At 40.0% G+C, this 20835-nt stretch overlaps 1 protein-coding gene across 1 annotated transcript in view; it reads right to left on the minus strand.

The window, feature by feature from the left end:
* Positions 1–1360: 1360 nt before the first annotated feature.
* Positions 1361–20835, minus strand: part of PLXNB2 (plexin B2) — a gene marked incomplete at both ends in the record, with an annotated part of 77988 nt that continues 58513 nt past the window's right edge. Inside the window, 10 exons of the mRNA XM_080352641.1 lie at positions 1361–1465; positions 4338–4412; positions 6460–6535; positions 7292–7356; positions 7873–8020; positions 8613–8773; positions 10796–10950; positions 16503–16587; positions 18692–18792; positions 19774–19930. Of these exons, the coding sequence (XP_080208767.1) occupies positions 1361–1465; positions 4338–4412; positions 6460–6535; positions 7292–7356; positions 7873–8020; positions 8613–8773; positions 10796–10950; positions 16503–16587; positions 18692–18792; positions 19774–19930 (1128 nt within the window). The remainder of the gene's footprint in view (positions 1466–4337; positions 4413–6459; positions 6536–7291; positions 7357–7872; positions 8021–8612; positions 8774–10795; positions 10951–16502; positions 16588–18691; positions 18793–19773; positions 19931–20835) is intronic.

Consider the following 20835-nt stretch of genomic DNA (forward strand, 5'->3'; position numbering starts at 1 on the left):
ACAGCGCGTCAGCTTGCTGAGAATCAGCAGAGTCCGGGCGCTTGGCAGGACAATGAACGAAGGAGTACAGATGGCAGCGCTTCATTAAAATGCTACTTTACTGCCAAAAGCTTGCGAGACAAAGAGGAATAAAGTTTTCTGATGTGCAATACAGCAATTTAAGAAGACGTACCTAACTTTTTGATTTGTATGGAGCTTACCTATATTGTAAACACACACTTTCTAACAAGTTATTTCCGTTTTCTTTGCTATGGGTTACAGTGTGTGTTCAACCAAATGCAGCATTCCAAGGCTCAAAACTGACTGAGTGGTTTCCACTAGACGGGTATGTGATTTTTCCAATATCATACTAGTATTTTACATCACAAATACAATAAAAACAAGTGATGGTATTTCTAGGACAGTTCCAAGATTCAAATTAAAAATCATCAGAACCATTCTAAAATAAGATACTATACATAATTAAATCATGTTAAACAGCACACTCTCGGCAAGCAGCTAATTACAAGCATTCTGCTGGTCATGTTTTTCACACAAAAGTCATTCAATAGCACATAAATATTTCTTTTTCTGATCCGTTTCTTTTTACAAAACCATTCATCAGATTCACAGAATTAGTACAAGTAAGGCACATTAGCATATATCATAAAACTCACAATAATAACAAAGAGTTGTAAAGTTTTAAGGACTAATTCTTTCTTTGCAGTGATTTCTGAACCAAGTAGAACCCTCCTACATGGACATTACTGTTATTTCTGTCGCAGCCAACTGTGGTGGGTGCAGTACTGTGCATCACCATGGACATACATAATTAAATTAAGAACCGTGTGTGGTAGCAAATCCCATTCTCAGATCTCGCAGGGAAATCAAACACATTATTCATGATGTTTGTTATGAGCATAGACTAAGATTTAGAACTGTATGGAAGTCAATTTCCAGTTATCAAAATAAAAGGGGATATTGCATGTGTCTCTGTGTTACTGTTTTCCTAGTAGAAATATTGCTTAACGTAGAATGGATGCTATAGTATTGAATTTACTTGCATAATGAATCCTAAATGCTGATGACTCAGATTCTACTAAATTAAACAAACTATAGGTCTTCCTTCTTCCGCCCCCCACCCTGGCCCCAACCAAAGGACTCTCTTTCCCACAGAAGATTCATTTACACACAACACAGCTTTTAATGAGAAGCATAATTTACAGTAAAAATTTTTTACATTACACCTCTGCTATCAAAAAAACATGAAATCTTTCATTTAAAGTTGTAATTATACATTAAAAAATAGAACACTATTTCCTTAACAGGAAGAATGAATTTGAACATCTTCAGATCAGATTTCTTTATTGCGGCTTTTGAGTCAAAGGTCAGTCACTTTATTCTCTAATGCAGCTGCTATTTGCTGTAAACGGAAGGCAAGCTGCATTTTTTGCGCAGCTGGATCCTCTTCAAGTGCATTTATAATCTGGAAGAAGTAAACACAGAATGTTTAGAATCATTTAGCTGAAAATATACGACATAGTTCCCGGACAAAGTGTCTGATACTGTTTTGGTTGTAAAGAGTCCTTTGCATTTACTCTGCACCAAAGATAAAGTCCGTCTAATAGGCCCCATGTTGTATTTTTACACAAAGGCAATAAAAATTATCGTGTCCGTTACTTTATCTGAGTTGCTGTAATGTTTCCCATTATGCTGGGATTCAAGCAAATTAATAGGTGGTACTTTATCTTGTGAAATATTACATTCCAAGATGGAGCAGGCAGGGGGAAAAACGTCTTCATAGCTATTTGAGAAAGGGTGCTTGTACTTACAATGCACCCTACGAGGCTTAAGGGCTGTTTACCGGCAGTAATTAAGGCCCATCCCCAGGAGCTGTGGTTGTGAGAAGCTCCTGGGTGGTCCATGCACAGGCACAAGGTAGAGCAGGACCAGGTCCCTGGTGTCTGTGGCCAATAAGAGGAAGAAAATGGCCTGGCCGCAGCGTTGGGGAGCTTTGGCAGCTTCCCTTCGGCTCCCGCCAAGAAATGCCGGGACTCTGGCCCAGCACCACGTAGCTCAGGAAGCAAAGAGCTCATTAGAGGAGCCCCCCAGCATCCCACACGCAGCCTCTGCTGTACAGAATATATATATATATAGGAAGGTACAACTCTAAGACATAAGGGATTTGGAAACAAGAGCTAGAAAAGGTCAACTGTTATGAGAAGGCTTTTCTTCAAATAGAGTTTTTTAGGGCTCCTCAAGATCAAATTTCAAAGGTTTCGAAAGGTTTTCATCTCCACCGTCCTTTAGGGAAACATTTCCACCAACTATTAGATTTCTCCATTAGAAGAATGTGTTACACGGCAAAACCATTCCTTTTCTAGAACTGGCTTTATTAATAAAAGTCAGACACTGTAATCAAGCAGAAACCTTTAGCTCTGTTTAAATATGATATAAACTTGCAAGTACAAGAACTAGAGAAATAGACTTTGCTTGTCACTACCTGTGGTTTTCATTACTTGCGCATCATTGACAATGGAGATTAATGCAGTCAATATTAATCTAGCCAATAATTTCACTTTGAAGGGCTGGTATAACATTTGAGTTTCAAACGTGGGAGCAAATTTATTAAGAAATAATTATTTTAATGGATTTGTTTTTAAAGCGTGAAAGTATTTTTACAAGACAGAGTTAATAAACACTTACTACAGTATTTAAATTGAGCCTAATTTAATTTGATATTGTTCCCTTAATTTAAACAATTACACCTAGCTGTAACTCCTCAAATCTAGACTAAATAATTCATGATTATCTCTGCTGGTGAATATATCCTTCATATAAATGTGGACAATTAGAATGTACCCACTTAGTCACTGTCAAGCCCTGCAGAGATGCAGAAGGTACAGCGCATGCTGGGAATCACTGCGTCAGTAATAAAGACAAGGGCAGCTGCAAAACGTTCCAATTTATGCAAATTAAAACATTTTCATGGAAAATAAATAAGCGCGATTAATTTTACGGAATGGTTCTTGACAGATTATTTCCATAACTCTGAATTAGCAGCCTTTTCATCGGATGCACCTTGTTGTTATACACTGATGTACGCGAAGGGAAGAGCTGCAGCTGCGCACTGGGGTTTGCTGGGCTGTCACTGGGAATCCCACAACACGGTGACTCCAGCTGCGCCTGCCACCACCTGTGAAATCGGGGACACAGGGCTGTGCAGGGACAGAGGCTTTGTGGTTCACGTGTCACCCAGGGTCCCTGAGTGGGTCTGCAAGAGTTCAGCCCGCAGGAATGCGATGCACGTCAGCTGGGGCAGCGCTGGGGGCGACGGAACCAGCGCCGTGGGGCTGGTCTGCATTCCTCTGGCTGCTTCCCCTGCCGACCCCCACTGCAAGGACTCGCAGGGTGATTTGATTTTCCCTGCTTACATCTGTTTAAAGCTGTGCCAGGCTGGCTGCTCCTGTATAGAGCAGCTGCAGTGGAGCTGAGGACAAGACTTGCTGCCTTTAGTGCTAAATGTAAGTGAAAACACGAACTGTGCTGAGGCACAAGACAAACCGAAGAGAGCTCACATGTGCTGCACTCCTTTTTGATTCAGCATCTGTTCTTACTTGCCTTGATTTAATTCTGAGAGTTTTCTGGAGGCATTCATTTCCATGGAAACCTTTGAATAAAAGTTCCCTTCTCTCTTTTTGTTTTCAGATTAAGTTTGGAGAGCCACAGCCACAGCCCAGCTACACTGGGATATTCTTTGTCTCCCTTTCCACAGGGCCTGAATAACCTAAGAAATGTTTTGGACTGGATCTGTGAGCCTCCTCTCGAACCAGACTATATTCAACAGTCACTCTGCTTCGGATTGCCTTGGGCAGACACTTCATTTGGCACAGCAGAACAGGGACGGTAGCAGGCATGGCAGTTATAAGTGCATCTTAACTAATAAAAAAGGCACGGCTCCATTCCTACAAACAAAACAAGTTTAATGGGTTGTTCCTAATTAAAAAAGCACTGGCTTGAAACCTGATACAGCTCTGACGAGTGCTTCTTGCTCAGTGACATTCTTGAGTCCTAATTCTTAGGAATGAATACAGTAGAACTGAAGAGAAATTATTCTTAAACTGTCACTAACAAAACCAGATAGCCCATTATGAAATTGTTCATTTATAAGAACACACCTTTGACCACTGTAATTGCCAAGCAAGGTGTATAATTGCAAAGTTAGAGCTTTCTGCTCAGCGTTGATTTTACCCGATTATCCACGGAATTCCAGAAGTTGTTCCTTTAGACTGATGTTAGCCTTCATAACTTTTCACCATTAATATTATTAAAAAATAAAAACAGAAGCTGCAACTTACCTCATCATAGTATTTGTTAGTGTACTGGTAGAGTTGGTGTAGAGCCACAAGCGTATTTAAGGAATCGGTATGTGCCTGTTAAACAACACAAGCGAGCAGCAGACATGTCAAAATAGGATCACAGACAGCTAAAAGTTACGCACATGCACGACTGCTGGATACAATACATAATATCTCCAAATGCAAACTCTGCATCTTGTAACTTTTGTTAAATGACAGTTGGGGCAGAAAAAAGGGGTGAGAAAACTTTTGTTTGGTGATTTTCAGATCAAGACTTTCCCACTGGTGTTTTTCCAGCCTATCCACAAGTCTAACACTGGAGGTGGAAAGTATTTTGAACTGTGAACATCAAACCACAGACTACAGCTGAAACATCTGTTAACAACATGGGTGTGTATAACTAAAGCATTTAGTGAGTACAATCTACGTATTGTAGAGATATTAAACATTGGTTCTCTCACTGTCATGGCTGTTTGAAATCCTTTCTCCAGCTCTTTTTAACTCTTTGAAATTATTCACACCTCACTTCAGCAAAGGTGTAACCCATCAAGATCACGAGCGCATGTACGTTATGAAAAAGCCATCTGAATCACAAAGATGGAAAGGGGGGAGAGAGAGAGACAGAGACAAAAGACTTTAAATGGAGCAGGAAATAACCCTTCAGTTACCTCTTCCTCCCTCCTCCTCTGACGTTTAACTTATTTAGTGAATGTGCTCTACCTGTCTAAACAGATGTTTTTCATTCAAACGCGTAAGATTCAAATCTCTAGCAACATCTTTAGTCTTTCAAGTTAGTTAAGAAAATGAAGAATTGCAAAATATTGCTACTGGCATAAATGATTACCCAAGGCATAAAACAGCACAGATACATCCATCTTTCCTTGCTCTATAAAATTCACTTCCAGAGCTGTTCAAAATTTGCAATGTTCGATCAATCCTTCCATATTCATTTTTATCATAATTTTGAACGTAAACAGAAAGGAACAACATGTGCTGCTGATATTAAAACATTACTTCGAATTTACTTTTAATCACTAAATGTTTTAATTTTATATACATCGCAATTTATGTAATAAAAAAAGTGAACTGGAAAATGAAATGTCACTGCAGATGAGTTTCGAGTGAATGACTGAAAATAGAAACGCTCTCATGAGAATGTTGATCTGCAAAATGTTAGGTCCTAAGGGCACTGAAATAAACAAACCACAAAAAATTCTCCAAACATCCTCCTTGCTCTAGAACTCTTCAACTAAACTAAGCAAATGAGCAAAGCAGCCAGTAAATACACTGTCTCTTTGCTCATGCTAAATAACACCTTTTAACACTGGTGAGGGCCTCTCCTGATTCTCTCAGTTAAATCGAGTGCTGCGAAGGCAGAAGCCTGCTCTAGCTAAGCTGAGCTGCAGAGCAGACCAGGCTCTAGCTAAGCTGAGCTGCAGAGCAGACCAGGCTCTTTGAAGACTGAGGCAGATTTTGTGGTGTCTTTGCTCCACCAGTCTCCAACTAGACTCTCCAGCTAGCAACCACCCCCCTTGCTCTTCTCTGTGAGAGGTGACCCCCAGTCACCTATAATGCAAATAAGAAAAAGTGCCTCTACGTGAGCACATGGTGATCTTCTCACATGCAGCATAAAGCAGAGGTATTGCCCTCATACAGACAGCTCTGAAATGGGCTACAGTTAACGTATGTGCCTTGTTCATTTCTGGAGCCTAATTTTTGTGGCGGTAGCACTCCATTATTATTATTCCATTATTATAATACTTGTTATCAGTATGATCAATGCTAAAAATCCTCTATATGCTGTGGAGAGAAAACACAATTCAAGAGCGCTATAATTTTTCCACAACAGGTGTGAAAAAATCCAAACACTTCGCTCTGGCACCTACATCACTCGGACAGATGAGTGATGATAACCATTCTTGGTTCCATTCAATAATCAACACTTCAAAGGGCTAAAAGGCATGACTACACTAAGCAGGAGTGTTTCAGAGATGTCTGAAATAACTCACTGGATGTTTGCACATAAAATAAACCCGATTGTTGAGGCAGAAAGAGAAGACAAAGAAAAACAGTGCTATACTTGGCTCTAATTTCAGGATAAGAAAATGAAATTTATTCTTACCCGAGAAATCTCTGCTAGATGGGTATTCATATCTTGGTCACTAACTGGCACCATCTGACGAATACCTTTGTAGTAACTGCAACAAATGAAAACAAACTTTCAATTAGGTGAAATACACTCTGGCTTTCTAGTAATTCCATATTTCCATTTTGCAATTATTTTAAACAAGCTTCCTAATAATGCAAGAGATGTTCTGCCACAACAGACCGATGATTCCTTCAGTAATCCTGTCTCCCAGCAGTCATTAGTGCCTTCGCCACAGAAGCACATTGCATCTGATTGTACAAGGCCAAGCAACAGGAAATAAATCTATTTATAATTGCAGCTGATGATTATTTTAGGTCTTCAAACTTTTGAAGTCATCAGCTAGCAACAGTGTTGTCCTGTGGCAGAACTTCTGTGGTATTCACAGAATTTCCAATTGGTAAATGGGGGAAGTCAGAGATGGAAAAGAAAACAAAGGTGTTTGTGAAAATGTTTTCAGGATTTGATCTCGACTGAGCTATGGAAGTGCAGCATTGGTTAGACAGATCGTATGGGTGACAGCGACTGCCACGGAAAACAGCATCACCTTTTCTCCTGAATAAATGTATCCATCAATCTATCCATCTGTCTGCACAGACATGAGCACGGGCTGGGTCATAACGGTGATCCATTTCAACCCTGCCATCGTCGCCACCAAGGGAACACTTTAACATTCAGGTGTAAATTTTTTAACAATTGACAGTTGACTATGACTGCCTCAGCATTTGCCTTTCCTCTTACTGAGTACGTTCACATGGGCTTAAGGCCCTAACAACTCCAAATAAACATGAAAAGAGTCTATACTTACTCTTCCACCATTTTCTTATAGTTAGAGATTTCTTTTGCATAAAGTAATTTATTACTTGGAGAATCCTGAAAAATTTATAAGAGAGAGAAATTGTGTTGATTTGTTTTGTAGGAAGCAACAAAAAGGCAAGAATCTAAGATCAAGCTTTACATTGACATGCACTTGAGCTTTACAGATATTAACATTTGGATGCTTGTTATTAACATCTACCTTGGTACATGGGTGGGATGATTTGTCTTAAAAGGATAAAGCTTACACACAGCATTACTGTTGAGTTTTACAAATATATCAGTGCAAGATAATACTAAATATTATTCATGGACATGAATTAATCAGTTCTTAAACTTGCTTTTTATGAAAGAAGCTGGTATTTTCTCCTTTTTATAAATACCAATTGGCAGATGACACAGTAACACTGACATGTTCACCAACCTGTTAAGTGGTGAAACGCTAACTTCATTATAAAACAAAAAAGAAATGATCAAGGCTGTATCTCCTCAGAGAATGGGTATTGTCTATGAGGATGCCCTTTGTCTTGTCAGGCATGACTGCAGTCAAGATGTAGAATGCAAATCACTTACTCTGCTTAATTTGTGCTCTGTTCTTGTGCAAGCATCCATGAAAGTCTGTGCGATGACTGACAAGGAAGCATCCACTACTTCATGAACATGAACATCAAAGATGAAATGGGGATTTTTCAGTATGTTTACCCAGAATCTAAGAGGCAGGCTGTAAAGCAAGAAAGAAGATAAATAATCCTTTTTACACAATAAATATTCTACAATAAGCACATCACATGAAATTAAGTATGGGTTTTGCATTTCTGCCTCCTCACAACAGTGAAGCTTAATTTTATGTCAACATTTATACAAGCTATCTTGTGTCTGGTTTCCATGCCTGAAAGCCAAGCCTTTACAGAAAAACTCATATGAGAAAAATCTCGAGTGCCCCAGAACAGCAAGAGAACATGTCTGTGTGATTAGAGAAACTACCCAAGTAGCATTTACGAGATTTTGTGCTTTGACAGGTAAATCTAGTCCAATTTGCTTCTTGCTTTCCTCTTCTCAGAGAAAAGCAAAGCAAAACAAAAAGTAAAGCGGTAAATCTGCCATCGAAAACCCCAGAGGTAGGCTGGTTTCATTTCTGCAGCTTCTAGGCTTAGGGGAATCCTTTTGGTCGTATAAACATATTATCTCAGTTAAAATGATTCCGTGAATTATAAATGAAATTTACTTTGATTTGTGCTAAGAGTGCCAGTACATACCTGGGAATCACACTCTCATTTCTCTGTAATGCAATTATTATTCTGTTCATACCGTACCTGTTTGTTTTCCAGATGTGAATGGTATCTTCATCCTTGATGTCATGTTTTTCTGCTTGTTCATCAAGGAAGTCAAAGAAGTATTTCACAGCTGGTGGCACCACATGGTTCGAATTGAGCACACTATGAAAGAAGTTATCTACAAACTGCTGAAGTGTCCCCTGAAGGAAAATTTAAAAAAATCTATTACATTTGTGTTGCAGGCTGAACTCAGTGCCACCCTAGAATATTTTATTATTTTTAACACTAACAGCCCAGTCTAGTTGCAGTCACTGATGACCTTCATTCTGAGCGCTAAGGGTAACGGGTGACAAAAAACAAGGAACTTAGTGCAGTGGCCTTGCCAACTGCCAACACAATAAAGGCCTTCAAGAGAACAAATTTATGTTCTAACCTGAAAGGTTGTGACTTCATCGACTATTCTACTGTTTGCACAGAAAGGTGTGCTTTCTGCTTGACAAAAGAAGCAGAAACTGGTCGCTAAGTATACAATACATTTACACTTCAGGGTTGTTTTGCACAAAAAATAATTGTTAGCCATTTTTTAATGGATTTGCCACTTGCCACCTCCAGTTTCTCAGACTCCAGAGCACCATGCTATTTGTAGAAAGAGACTAAGAAGAAAAAGTACCAATGAGCACTTGACCTTTTGTTTAAGGGCAAGCACCCATCTGTCATCATACTGCCAGTCTGGCCCAGCTCCACTGAGCCCAAGGAGTGAAGTGTGCTTGGTTGGATTCCTGCATCTGCCTGGACCTTAGAGACTGTGACCTCAGAGAGTGTCCCCTTGTTTTAGAGATGACCCTGTTGAGGCCACATGAAGTTTTTCCCTGCTCAGCTGGTTGGCCCTACGGACATATTTAGAAATCATAGAATCATTTTGGTCGGAAGAGACCCTCAAGATCATTGAATCCAACTGTTAACCTAACACTGTCACTAAACCATGTCCCTAAGAACCTCATCTACACATCTTTTAAACACCTCCAGGGATGGTGTCTCAATCACTTTTGTGGGCAGCCTGTTCCAATGCCTGACAACCCTTTCTGTGAATACTTCTTTTCTTAATATCCAATCTAAACCTCTCCTGGTGCAACTTGAGTCCATCTCCTCTCATCCTATCACTTGCTACTTGGGAGAAGAGACCAACACCCACCTCAATACAACCTCCTTTCAGGTAGCTGTAGAGAGTGAGAAGGTTTGCCCTCAACTTCCTTTTCTCCAGGCAAAATAGCCCAAATTCCATAATATGCTCCTCGTTATGACTTGTGCTCCAGACCCTTCATCAGCTTCAAGGGCTGCATCTGCTTTCTCGCTGCCACTCCAGCTGCCGGACCCAGAACAGGGAAGGGACTGAGAAGGCAAGGAGCCCTGTGCCACTCTGCTGTCAGCAAGGACACACTGACAGTCCTTGGGTTCTAGGGGTGGTTGTGGTTCCAGCCATGACACTTCACCAGCTCCATATGAGTTAGGAAATCTCCAGACTGGTAATAATCCATAAACTGGCTACTGGGAATAGAAAAGGGCTGGCTACATCTTTCTGGCAATTTGTCCTGTCATCTATACACAGACTGTCCTTCACATCCACTTTCATACTCAGACAAATGGCCCTAGCTGAGGGTAGATCACCCTCATTTTCACAAGGAGCCTGACTTTAGGGTCATTAAACACATTATCCTAAATTCTTTCTGCAAGGAGGAGTGCTTCACAAAATTATTTTGATTGTGATCCATTCTGCAGTATCAGCACCAAAAATACTCTAAAGAGACTACTATTATTTGAAAACACTTTGATTATTTTTCTAGATTATACCACAGCATGCGTCACAAACAAATATATGGCTTTGTAGCAGTTTATAAGGTATTTGGTTCACAAGAAAACCCAACCAATATTATCTAAACAGGTGGCACTGAAAAGAATATCCATCTTTGTCTTGCAAGAAAAATCTTTCTTTAACGAGCATAAAATCATGGTTCTCAGCTTTGATCAGGAGTTATACTTTATGTCTTTCCCAGTAATGTTCCTCAGGGCATATTAATCACTTGAAGCCCTGAACACCAGCTTGTATGTACATGACACAAATTCAACATTGCAGCCAAATGTATGACTAATAGTTGCATCATTTTCTTCACTTGTACCTCAGAATCTCAGATGTAAGGTGTAACCGTGGTACAGCTGAGCCCTACCTTCACAGAGAGAAGTCTGGTCAGGTAGATTTCTGTAATAGCTTTGGTCCTCTCTTTTTCTTTCACGCTGCCCCGCTTCGATTTACCTTCATCTATTTCATCTACTGGCCGAACTAGATGCCAGACCTTATTTTCATCTTCCAGGAGTGCATGCCCTAGAAACAATAATTGCAATAATTACAAAAAACACCTTGCACCCAAATCAGCAACATGAAAATAATCATATACAGGTAAGATCCTTGTTCTCTAGCTTTAATTTACCTTTTATCTTGCCGAGAGGATGTAGATGACTCTGTTCCTGTCCAACATAAACAACTCAAGTACTAAATGTTCCATAATACATAAGCTGAAAGAAACAGCACTGAAGTAGGATTGCAGCTTGCTTTTGTCAAGAATAAAGAGAGAGGAAGGAGTCACACAATAGAGAAACCCCCGTTCAGTCATGGATGCACAGTATGTATATTTTTTGAGGTCCAATACTCTACTCCTTTGTGAATTCTCGGAGCCATGATGAAGTTACAGAAATTCAGCTAGGTCTGACCCAACAGCCACCACAGAAAGGGAAACTGTAGCCTGCTTCAGGTGCCAGGCAAGAGATTGCTGTAGCGGCTCTGGTGAATTTGGCAATGGCAATTTAAGAATTCATGTTATCATTGTTTTTTCTAGGTATAACATTAAAATGTACATTTTTTTACCCTAACTGCTGAATTCAAAGTATGGTACCTCACTTTATCAGCATCTGACCAGCAGCACTTTGTAGCTGAAAGGAGGAAAAATGTTTCCTTTCACTGAAAGGATGTGAACTCCAGAGACAGAGGTAACAACTGCAGCAAACTCGTAATCCACTATAATGAGATTTTAAGAATCTGTTTGTCAGTATTCATAGCTTAAACCAGACAAGGAGACTCACACCAACTCTGTTACCATATAGCAGAAATGAGAATAAGCTCCTGGATGCTTATGATAGCTCATCTTATCAGAGTGCCCCGCTATAGTGTGTCCATGGCTTGGTCACACCAAGGTCATGCCACAGTCCCTAAGCTTAGTTCAACAATCATGCAGCGCAATAAAGGGAGTCTTGCATTTCAACATCTGCATGAATGTTCAGACAAACTCTATGTTTGAGAATCTTTTGTTATGAACAGATCTGGAAGAGATTATACAACTGTTTTAACTTGCAGTTAATATGCCTCGAAAAAAAGATTCTGTGTCACAAACTTCTTTTCAAACCTCCAGGCTTTGCTTGTTGTTTCTTTGGTTTCTCATTTTTTATATATACTTGGCACAGTCCCTAAAATCAATGGAGCTTTTCTAGTGGAAGTTACCAAATCAGTGCATTTAAAATCATTGACGTCTTTAAAATGTGAGTTATTTTTCCCATAAAATTGTGATTCATCCCTATTGCACAAATTGTTTTGCAACACTGCTAAGTTTTATGCTTTAATATATGTATCTAATGTAAGCAAATCCCAGTTACAGCAGAAAATATCAGTTTCCAATTGCGTGAATTTTGTCCTTTCAAATTTTTGGCCATAGTAGTTTATTAACTAAGTTCCTCAACAACTACATTGAGTTTGACAGCTTGCATGTATGTTCAATATTTTGAATTACAGAGGAAAATAACATTTATATGTAATCTGGCCAAACCAACATTTCTGCTTCAATCTACTTTATACATCCTTATGAAAAGCATTAGCTGTGCAGTCTTCTGCGGCCTTTACTTCTTTTTAACCAGGTAAGTATAAAAAAATCTCGCATTAAATCATGTTGCCCTTTGAGAGTCTTTAATTTGACTTGGAAGTTCATGTGAAGCAAGTAAGAAATAAAAGCTATCACTTTATTTTGAAGCAGCTGTGATTTCACAATCGATACCATTCATAGCAATCACCCACCCATACAGTAAGAACTGCTGGTGGGCCCAGAGCCTGGAATTTCTTTTGCAATGCCTGTTGTTTACTTTTGTAAATTAATAGATCAAATCACGCAGTTAGAGCAGAAACTATTTTCCAGCCTTATGTCAGTCACTTGGTACACTGCTGCTTCCTCCTTTAATGCAAAGGAATTCATCCTCTTTGCTCTCCTGATGGTATATTGCCCCATTTAACTTTGGAGAGAAGAGAAACAACCAAAGGGGTTTCCACTGAAATTAGTGGCCCTTATGTGCAGCTTAATTTGGCCCGTGCGTGTTTAGCAACAACAGAATTGCCTACTAGTGAAGTACTAGTTATTTCATAGGAAAGTAGGGACTACAGCTCAACCAGATGAACTTCTGCAATACAAAGATCCCAATTCATTGCTAAAAATAGCAGGAAGAAAGAGGAAGAGAAATTCAGGAACATAGGGCAACACAACATGTTGGCAGTACGGTTGCTAAGAGAAAATAACATTTCTGTGAGATAATATTTTCCCCAATGGAAAAGTAGGAGGTGAAGAAAATAAAAAGATGGGGAAAGACCTCCTTTTTTATTGCAGTAGCCACATTATGCACCAAGTCATAAGCGAGGAGAAGACTGTGCCCACTGGGTCAAATGCTTTTCCCAAAACTCCTTGTCTTGGCCCTTGGGCAAGTATAAAATAGCACTGGAGGGATTAACACCAAATATTGACTATACTGACTAATCATAGTGGCATGAACCGTGATGTAAACATGATGGAGACAAGTGAGATGGTGACAGGCAACACAGCCCCCTTCCCCTTGTGTGGCATGCAGCAAATTAGCTTCCAGTCTCCTTCCCCCGTGAATACCCCGCACCATGGAGGTGAATGAAGGGCTGCCCTACACAGTTCTGCTAATCAGTGTTTCTGATCTGCAAACCTCTGCTCTTTATATTCTGAATTAAAAAACCAAAAACAAACCCAGAGAAAGACCCCAGAATAACAGGCTATGTTGTTTTGGCTTATAGTTCAGTACAGAAATACTAGCATGAAATCATTGAAACCGTTCTCCATCTTGATACAAATTAGTAATTGCATTTATTATCTCCAGAAGAAAAAGATGCTGCATTTAATTTGTCATACCGTCCAGCTTCTAGAGTCTTCCTGTTAGAAGCTGTGAATCAAAAGCAGCATGGAAGCAATGCCAGGTTTTAGTGCAACATCTCTGAACGTGGTTTTATATTTTTGTTCCGTGCAAGGCCTGCTACTTTGGCAGAGAGTCAATGGCTTCAGCTGACATTTCTGAATGCAAAAGGTGCAAGTTAATGAGAGACTCTGGACAAAAGGAAAACCACTTCGTCACAAGCCTCATTCACAGAGCCAGGATAGGATTTCTATTTATTCCAGCCTTGTAGATCCCTGCGTCATATAAATGTGTATGTGTGGGAGGGGAAGCCTCTGATCCTGTCCTCTCCCTTTAATACCTACAGTGTCTCACAAATCACTGTCACTGCAGGCTCTCACTTTGTACAAGCTTTGTAACATTTTATAGCTTTCTGAAAGAACAAGTTGGCGTTGGGTAGCTCTGAAGACCCTTGGGCACTTAAGAAAATGGGCTCGCCTGGAAAGAAATGCTTTCTTCCCAAATTTGTACACTACCACAATGTAAGACAGGATGTGAAGCTGTCTTCACTCCATACTTTGGGATCCAAACTCTCTTCTGCACTCTTTTTCTCTCATGTATGAGAGACATTACGTGACAGCAGTGTCCTCAGAAGTCTGCTTTTCCTTTACAACTCCTTATATGTCACACACATAACAAATAAGGAGTTAATCTTGGAGTACAGATCATGTATCTTCAAAGAGCTTCATCACATGGAATCACAGCTAAAGACAGAATTGTAGAGAAGGAGGAAAGGAAAATAAAACAACAAAATCAGAAAACCTCAGGGTCTGGTCCTCCACTGCCTGCAAGAAGGTCAGCGAGCTGGGGAGAATGAAGACCGGGACCCCAGAATGGGAGACTGGCCGCCACGCTGTGTTAAGAAAGCAAAGCAAGCTAAGGACACCAGCGGGCTCCTTGCACGGTCCACTCGCTTCTTCAGAGTGGAGGTGATTACTGCCTCAGTTATCTCAGCAATTGGTGCATCCAAACTGAACGGGGACCGGGAATCAGCTCCTTGCCTGGCTGCACTTCACAGTCCTCTGTATTAAATTGAACGGCTTTTTCAGCTGACGTGCTGGTTTGGCACCTGCTGTGACAGAGTAGTCAGCACTTGGCCAAGTGTGGCAGGTACTTGCACTAAAGGGGTGAAAGGATGGCAGCAGGGTGCAGCCATGACCACTGGAAGACCCTTCAAGGGCGCTGGAAAAAGTGTCAACAGAAAGCATCCGGGAGGAGGGAGTAAGAAGTAAATGGCAAGTAATTCTGCCAGTCCCAATTCCCTGGCCAGCACTGAACACAAATGAAATGGAAGTCTGCACGTTTTTGCTAAATAGCGATATACGTCAGAGCTGTCAGCTGAGACCCATCTTCTTGAAAAATGCACATTTCTGGCATATTATTTCCAATCTGTTTGGACTGCCCAGCCCTTGAAACCTGTTAAATTTAAGATCAGTAAATCTTTTTAAAGTACTGAAACTATTAGGTGAAGCAATGGCTTTTGCAATCAGTGCTAGACAGAAAAGCATATCAAATGAGTTAAGAGAAGGAAGAATGATTTCAACAATTATCATTCCATAAATCTACCTTCTACCTCATGTAAAATAACTGAATATAAGGATAAAAGAATAGAGAAACTGAACATCTGAAAAGTAAAGTAAATACATGTGACAAAGAACATCAATTTACAAGTAAATATTTCCATTAAAATCTGATTGCATTTTAGGTAGTAACGGATATTGTGTCTCGAGAGGTTTTGAGATAAAGGAAATTGGTCTAGACAGAATGCTAACAGAAGAAGTAAAAGCTTTAAAAGATGGGTTGCAAGCTAACAAGTTGTCTTTCACGTTGAGAAGTCCAGCATACTGTAGCAGACTGCAATATAAGAATTATGCAAGAGCTCCTTCAGTGATGTGAAAGAGAGGAAACATTAGAAAGAAACTCCTGACACCAACTTACAGTGGATTGCAAACCTCAAAATGAACAAAGGAATTGTGGAAAATGCTGCATCTAAAGAGATGACATGAATGGAATGAGCAAAGACAACCAACGGACCCTGGAAAAACCAAGCTAGCGTAGCCGGTGAAATATGGCTCAAAGGGAGGGAAACACAAAATATGAACATACAGAGATGAGTTTGCAGGGCAACATAGTAGTAAGAAATGCAATAAAAAAATTACAACAGATCCATTATGCCACAGAGGGGAGCTCGTCTCTACTGTGATTCTTCTAGAAAACTGCATCCAATTCTCAGTCTAATAAGAAGAGGAAGAAATTTAGAGAGGAAAGTAAAAATAGGAAGAAAGAAGGAGAAAAAGAGATTAAGTTTTGGAAAGATGAAACGTATGGTTTGACTGTAGCTGCAGCGGGATTAAGAAATAAAGTATACAAGGAAATATTTGGTAAGAGTGCTTTCTATTAAGCTGGGCTATAGACTCACAGCAATTATGGTTAAAGCCCCATTATTTAAGGCTTTTATAATAAGAATGAAGAAAACCATCACAAGCGTGCAGTGGGTAATGCACAACAAATAAGCTTTTCATAGTCTGGTGGGGAATAACCAGCTCCGCAGACATGCTCGATAAACACAGTCAGGACAGCAGTGTCATTCTCTGTGTGGGTATTGGTTTCCAGTTACTTTGGGAGGCAGTGAAGCCATAAGATACTTACTTTCCCCTGGGACATCTTGCTGATTATCCTCTGGCTGCTGCGAAATTCCCATTTTTGATAAGATAAGCGTGGCACCATCTCGGACCTTTGAAAAGACAAACACAGGGATGTTACTTCACAGAATCACAGAATGTTAGGGATTGGAAGAGACCTCAAAAGATCATCTAGTTCAGTTCCTCGCCGGAGCAGGAATACCCAGATGAGGTTACACAGGAACATGTCCAGGCGGGTTTGGAATGTCTCCAGAGTAGGAGACTCCACAACCCCCCTGGGCAGCCTGTTCCAGTGTCTGTCACCCTCACTGAGACGAAGTTTCTTCTCAAGTTTAAGTAGAACCTCCTGTGTTCCAGTTTGCACCCATTGCCCCTTATCCTATCATTGGTTGTCACTGAGAAGAGCCTGGCTCCATCCTCCTGACACTCACCCTTTACATATTTATAAACAATAATGAGGTCACCCCTCAGTCTCCTCCAGGCTAAAGAGCTCCAGCTCCCTCAGCCTTTCCTCATAAGGGAGGTGCTCCACTCCCTTAATCATCTATGTTGCCCTATGCTGGACCCTCTCCAGCAGTTCTCTGTCCTTCTTGAACTGAGGGGCCCGGAACTGGACACAATATTCCAGATTCGGTCTCACCGGGGCAGAGTAGAGGGGAAGGAGAACCTCTCTGGACCTACTAACCACCCCAGGATGCCATTGACCTTCCTGGCCACAAGGGCACAGTGCTGGCTCATGGTCATCCTGTTGTCCACCAGGATGCCCAGGTCCCTTTCCCCTACACTGCTCTCTAATAGGTCATTCCCCAACTTATACTGGAACCTGGGGTTGTTCCTGCCCAGATTCAGGACTCTACACTTGCCCTCATTATATTTCATTAAATTTTTCCCCGCCCAACTCTCCAGCCTGTCCAGGTCTCTCTGGATGGCAGCACAGCCTTCTGGCGTGTCAGCCACTCCTCCCAGCTTGGTGTCATCAGCAAACTTGCTGACAGTGCATTCTATTTGCTCATGCAAGTCATTAATGAATATATTGAATAGTACTGGTCCCAGTACTGACCCCTGAGGCACTCCACTAGACACAGGGCTCCAACTGGACTCTGCCCAATTGATCACAACTCTCTGGCTTCTTTCCTTCAGCCAGTTCACGCTCCACCTCACTACCTGACCCTCCAATCCACACTTCCTCAGTTTAGCAGCAAGGATACTGTGGGAGACTGTGTCAAATGCTTTACTGAAATCAAGACAGATCACATCCACTGCTTTGCCATCATCTATCCACCTCGTTATGTCCTGATAAAAGGCTATAAGGTTGGTTAAGCAAGTAAAACTTGAAAGAAGTATGCACTACTGAGCCTCCTTCTTAACACCTAAACTGCATTTTCTGTAATCCTTAGCAAGGAATCCGGACCTATGATTAATGCTGCTTTTCAAAGGCTTCCTGGGCAATGGGTTTTGCAATCCAGAACAGACCCTCTCCTCCTCCTTTAATAAGAGATCACATCAACACCTCCTCTGAGGTCACTGAAAATGCTAAAAGCATCTACAAGACTTCAGAGTTTCCTCAATCCAGTGTGGGTGCCCTTTTGTACAAAAATGGGGTTTATAATGAGGAATTGGACCTGTCTGTTTTCTGAGGAAAAACTAACTGACTTCTATATTTTCTAATCAGGATATCTGTTGTTAGAAAACAATAAAGAGCATACAAAGGGAATATAAGTGGGTTGGAAGTGCTTGGTAGAGTGCACAGGAAGAAACCTAAAACAGACAGTACAAAAACATCAACATCTGCTCTCCTGACTGGGCTGCTGAACAAACCAGACCAACCCAAAATCTATTTAGCAACAGAACAAGGACAAAGATAATTCTCAGGGGTAGGAAGTGGTAGAGAAAAGGAGAGATGAATACGAGACCCAGCAAAACGAGCTTCTGAATGTTCAAAGGGGAATTTGGATTTGGACACTGTAATGATGAGGAAACCAAAGCCCTGGCATGTAGGTGACATATGTCTAGACCTAGCCTTTCATACTCTCAAGCTTTTACTGCCAAGATCCAGAGCTAGGCTTTTTATTTTTATTTTATTTTTTTTTAATTCTTTATGTAGCACAGAAGTTTCTCTAAAAACAAATAAAGATTTTATTTATTACTAGAGAACAGTTAACAGATGCGAACAACCACTCTGAAACACCTCCTTACATTATAATGCATTAGTGTGTTGATGCGTTTCCATCTGCCATCTCTTTGGGATGTTAAATCCAAGTCTGAGAGGATCTGTGCAGTAGAACCAGGACGCCACTCTAAGGGGTAATTAAAATGAGAAAAAACAGTTTTTAACCATGTGTAAAAATAACTACTCCAAGAATGTTTCAGTTTAGAGACCTACTGACGCATTGTGGAACATTAAAGGAAGCAATTTGGCACATGCCACGATGTGTGTTTTCTATTGCTTAATAGTTTGGGTTTTATTACAGAAGTTTGCATGAACTATTTCTAACCATGCACATGACTTTTGATTATTTTCCACATAAATTCCTTTGCACAGAATACTACAAATATACTTCATAAGAACTGCTATCAGTCCAAAATAGAGGAGTAGGACTTTGTATGGAATAGAAAAGGCAATTTTAGGTAATTTACTAGGATTTTCTGAAGGGCAAGAATTGCATCCTCTACTTTCACATTAAGGCAGTAATGAAGATATTGCAAAACTATTAATTGGAGCTTTTATTATGAGATTATTAGGCCTTTGAAGTTACATCAATTTTTTTTCTTCACAAGATGAGAACAGCAATTTTGAAAGCCTTCAAGGAAGATGATTTTCAGAGGCTGGGTGGCTCATCATCTCCTAAAAGTGCAGCTCCTATAAGTTATAATTCTTTTGAATAATCATCATAAAGGTAAGTCAAAATCAGTACGAGTTTCTGAAATTGCATTATTACTTCTCCATCAGTTAATTGTCCATGCTGTCATTGCCACATTAATTAGTACCTGAGAAACTCACTCTGTCAAACATGAATACATTTGTGCTAACACTCATTAACAGGCTCTTTGCACACTAATGACAGTACACCAAAACTTTAAAAGTCAGGAAAAAGAACTCTGTAAGAAAGCATTAATTTTTAATGCATATTAAGATTCCTTCAAAATGCTGCATTTTTGTATCCAGTTGAACATGAATTCAACTTAAAAAAAAAGGCTTTTATAGACATTTTTTTGGAAACAGAAAATCACACAACACATTTCACCTGCTCAATATAGTATCAAGAGTAACTACCTACCAAGAACTACACTCTCAGCTTTTGGCCATTGAGAACATGGCAGATTTCGATAGACTTGGTCTATTATCTTTTCCTTTACTTGTGATATTGTATCACAGTTCAGCACTTTCACAGGTATGGAATCGGTTCCTCCATCTTGGACATATACATTTACTGTCTGTAAAAAAAAGAATGTACATGGTTATTAAGACAAATAAATGCTGAATTACCTCAATATGTTCCTCTCAGTGATTTAAATGCAAACAATATCTAAAATTAACTGTGCAATGATTACTGCACAGCGGCATATATTTGCAATGGGAGTATGGATTGTTTGAGGGATCCTTTGCTGTTATCAGCCAACCAGCTATCATAAATTCTAGCTAATTCCTTCCACTATGACAAAACAGCAAAGATGCAGAATAGATTTACTCATGTGTAATATGCTACTATTATTGAGTATTAGGAATTTATTAAAGAGGGATGCACAAGAACAAAGCAGCCAGATCACTGACTAGTTACATGCCTCTCATTTAGCCAAGAACGTAGAAAAGCACAAGCAATGCAGTGCCCACATTTAAGGAGCTCTCAATAATCATTTGAACCGCATTTTGCTGAGCTGTCTTCAGGGTTGTGGTTTTACTTCTCAAATCGAGCGGACAAGGTCTGTACATATGGTTATTTAATGCCACTCAAGTGACGAGTACTGACTTGTTCAGCTCCTGTAACTTCACCTCCTGTGACCAGCTGTTCATTAGATATATATAAATACACATAGCTGCACACACATGTATACATATATCAAAGACAATTATATAATCTTGTGTGTTTGAAGACTTTATTTACTGCTACTGTTGTCACAATAACTCTAATAGCTCCAGGAAACATACCCAAGTGTCCACACTACTTCTAAAATATTACTGTTTTCTGATATTATTGACGTGTTTTTTTAAATGTAAAACAGAATTTCTTGAAAGGCTGTAATTTGCTAAATCTAGAGTAATTTTTTTAAAAAGTAGCTTTGCTAAATAAGTGTCAGTTTTAATACAGACAAAAGCATATGAGAAAACGATGGCCAGGAAA

This window comes from Nesoenas mayeri (assembly GCF_963082525.1).
Source record: "Nesoenas mayeri genome assembly, chromosome: 1".
Lineage (NCBI taxonomy): Eukaryota > Metazoa > Chordata > Aves > Columbiformes > Columbidae > Nesoenas > Nesoenas mayeri.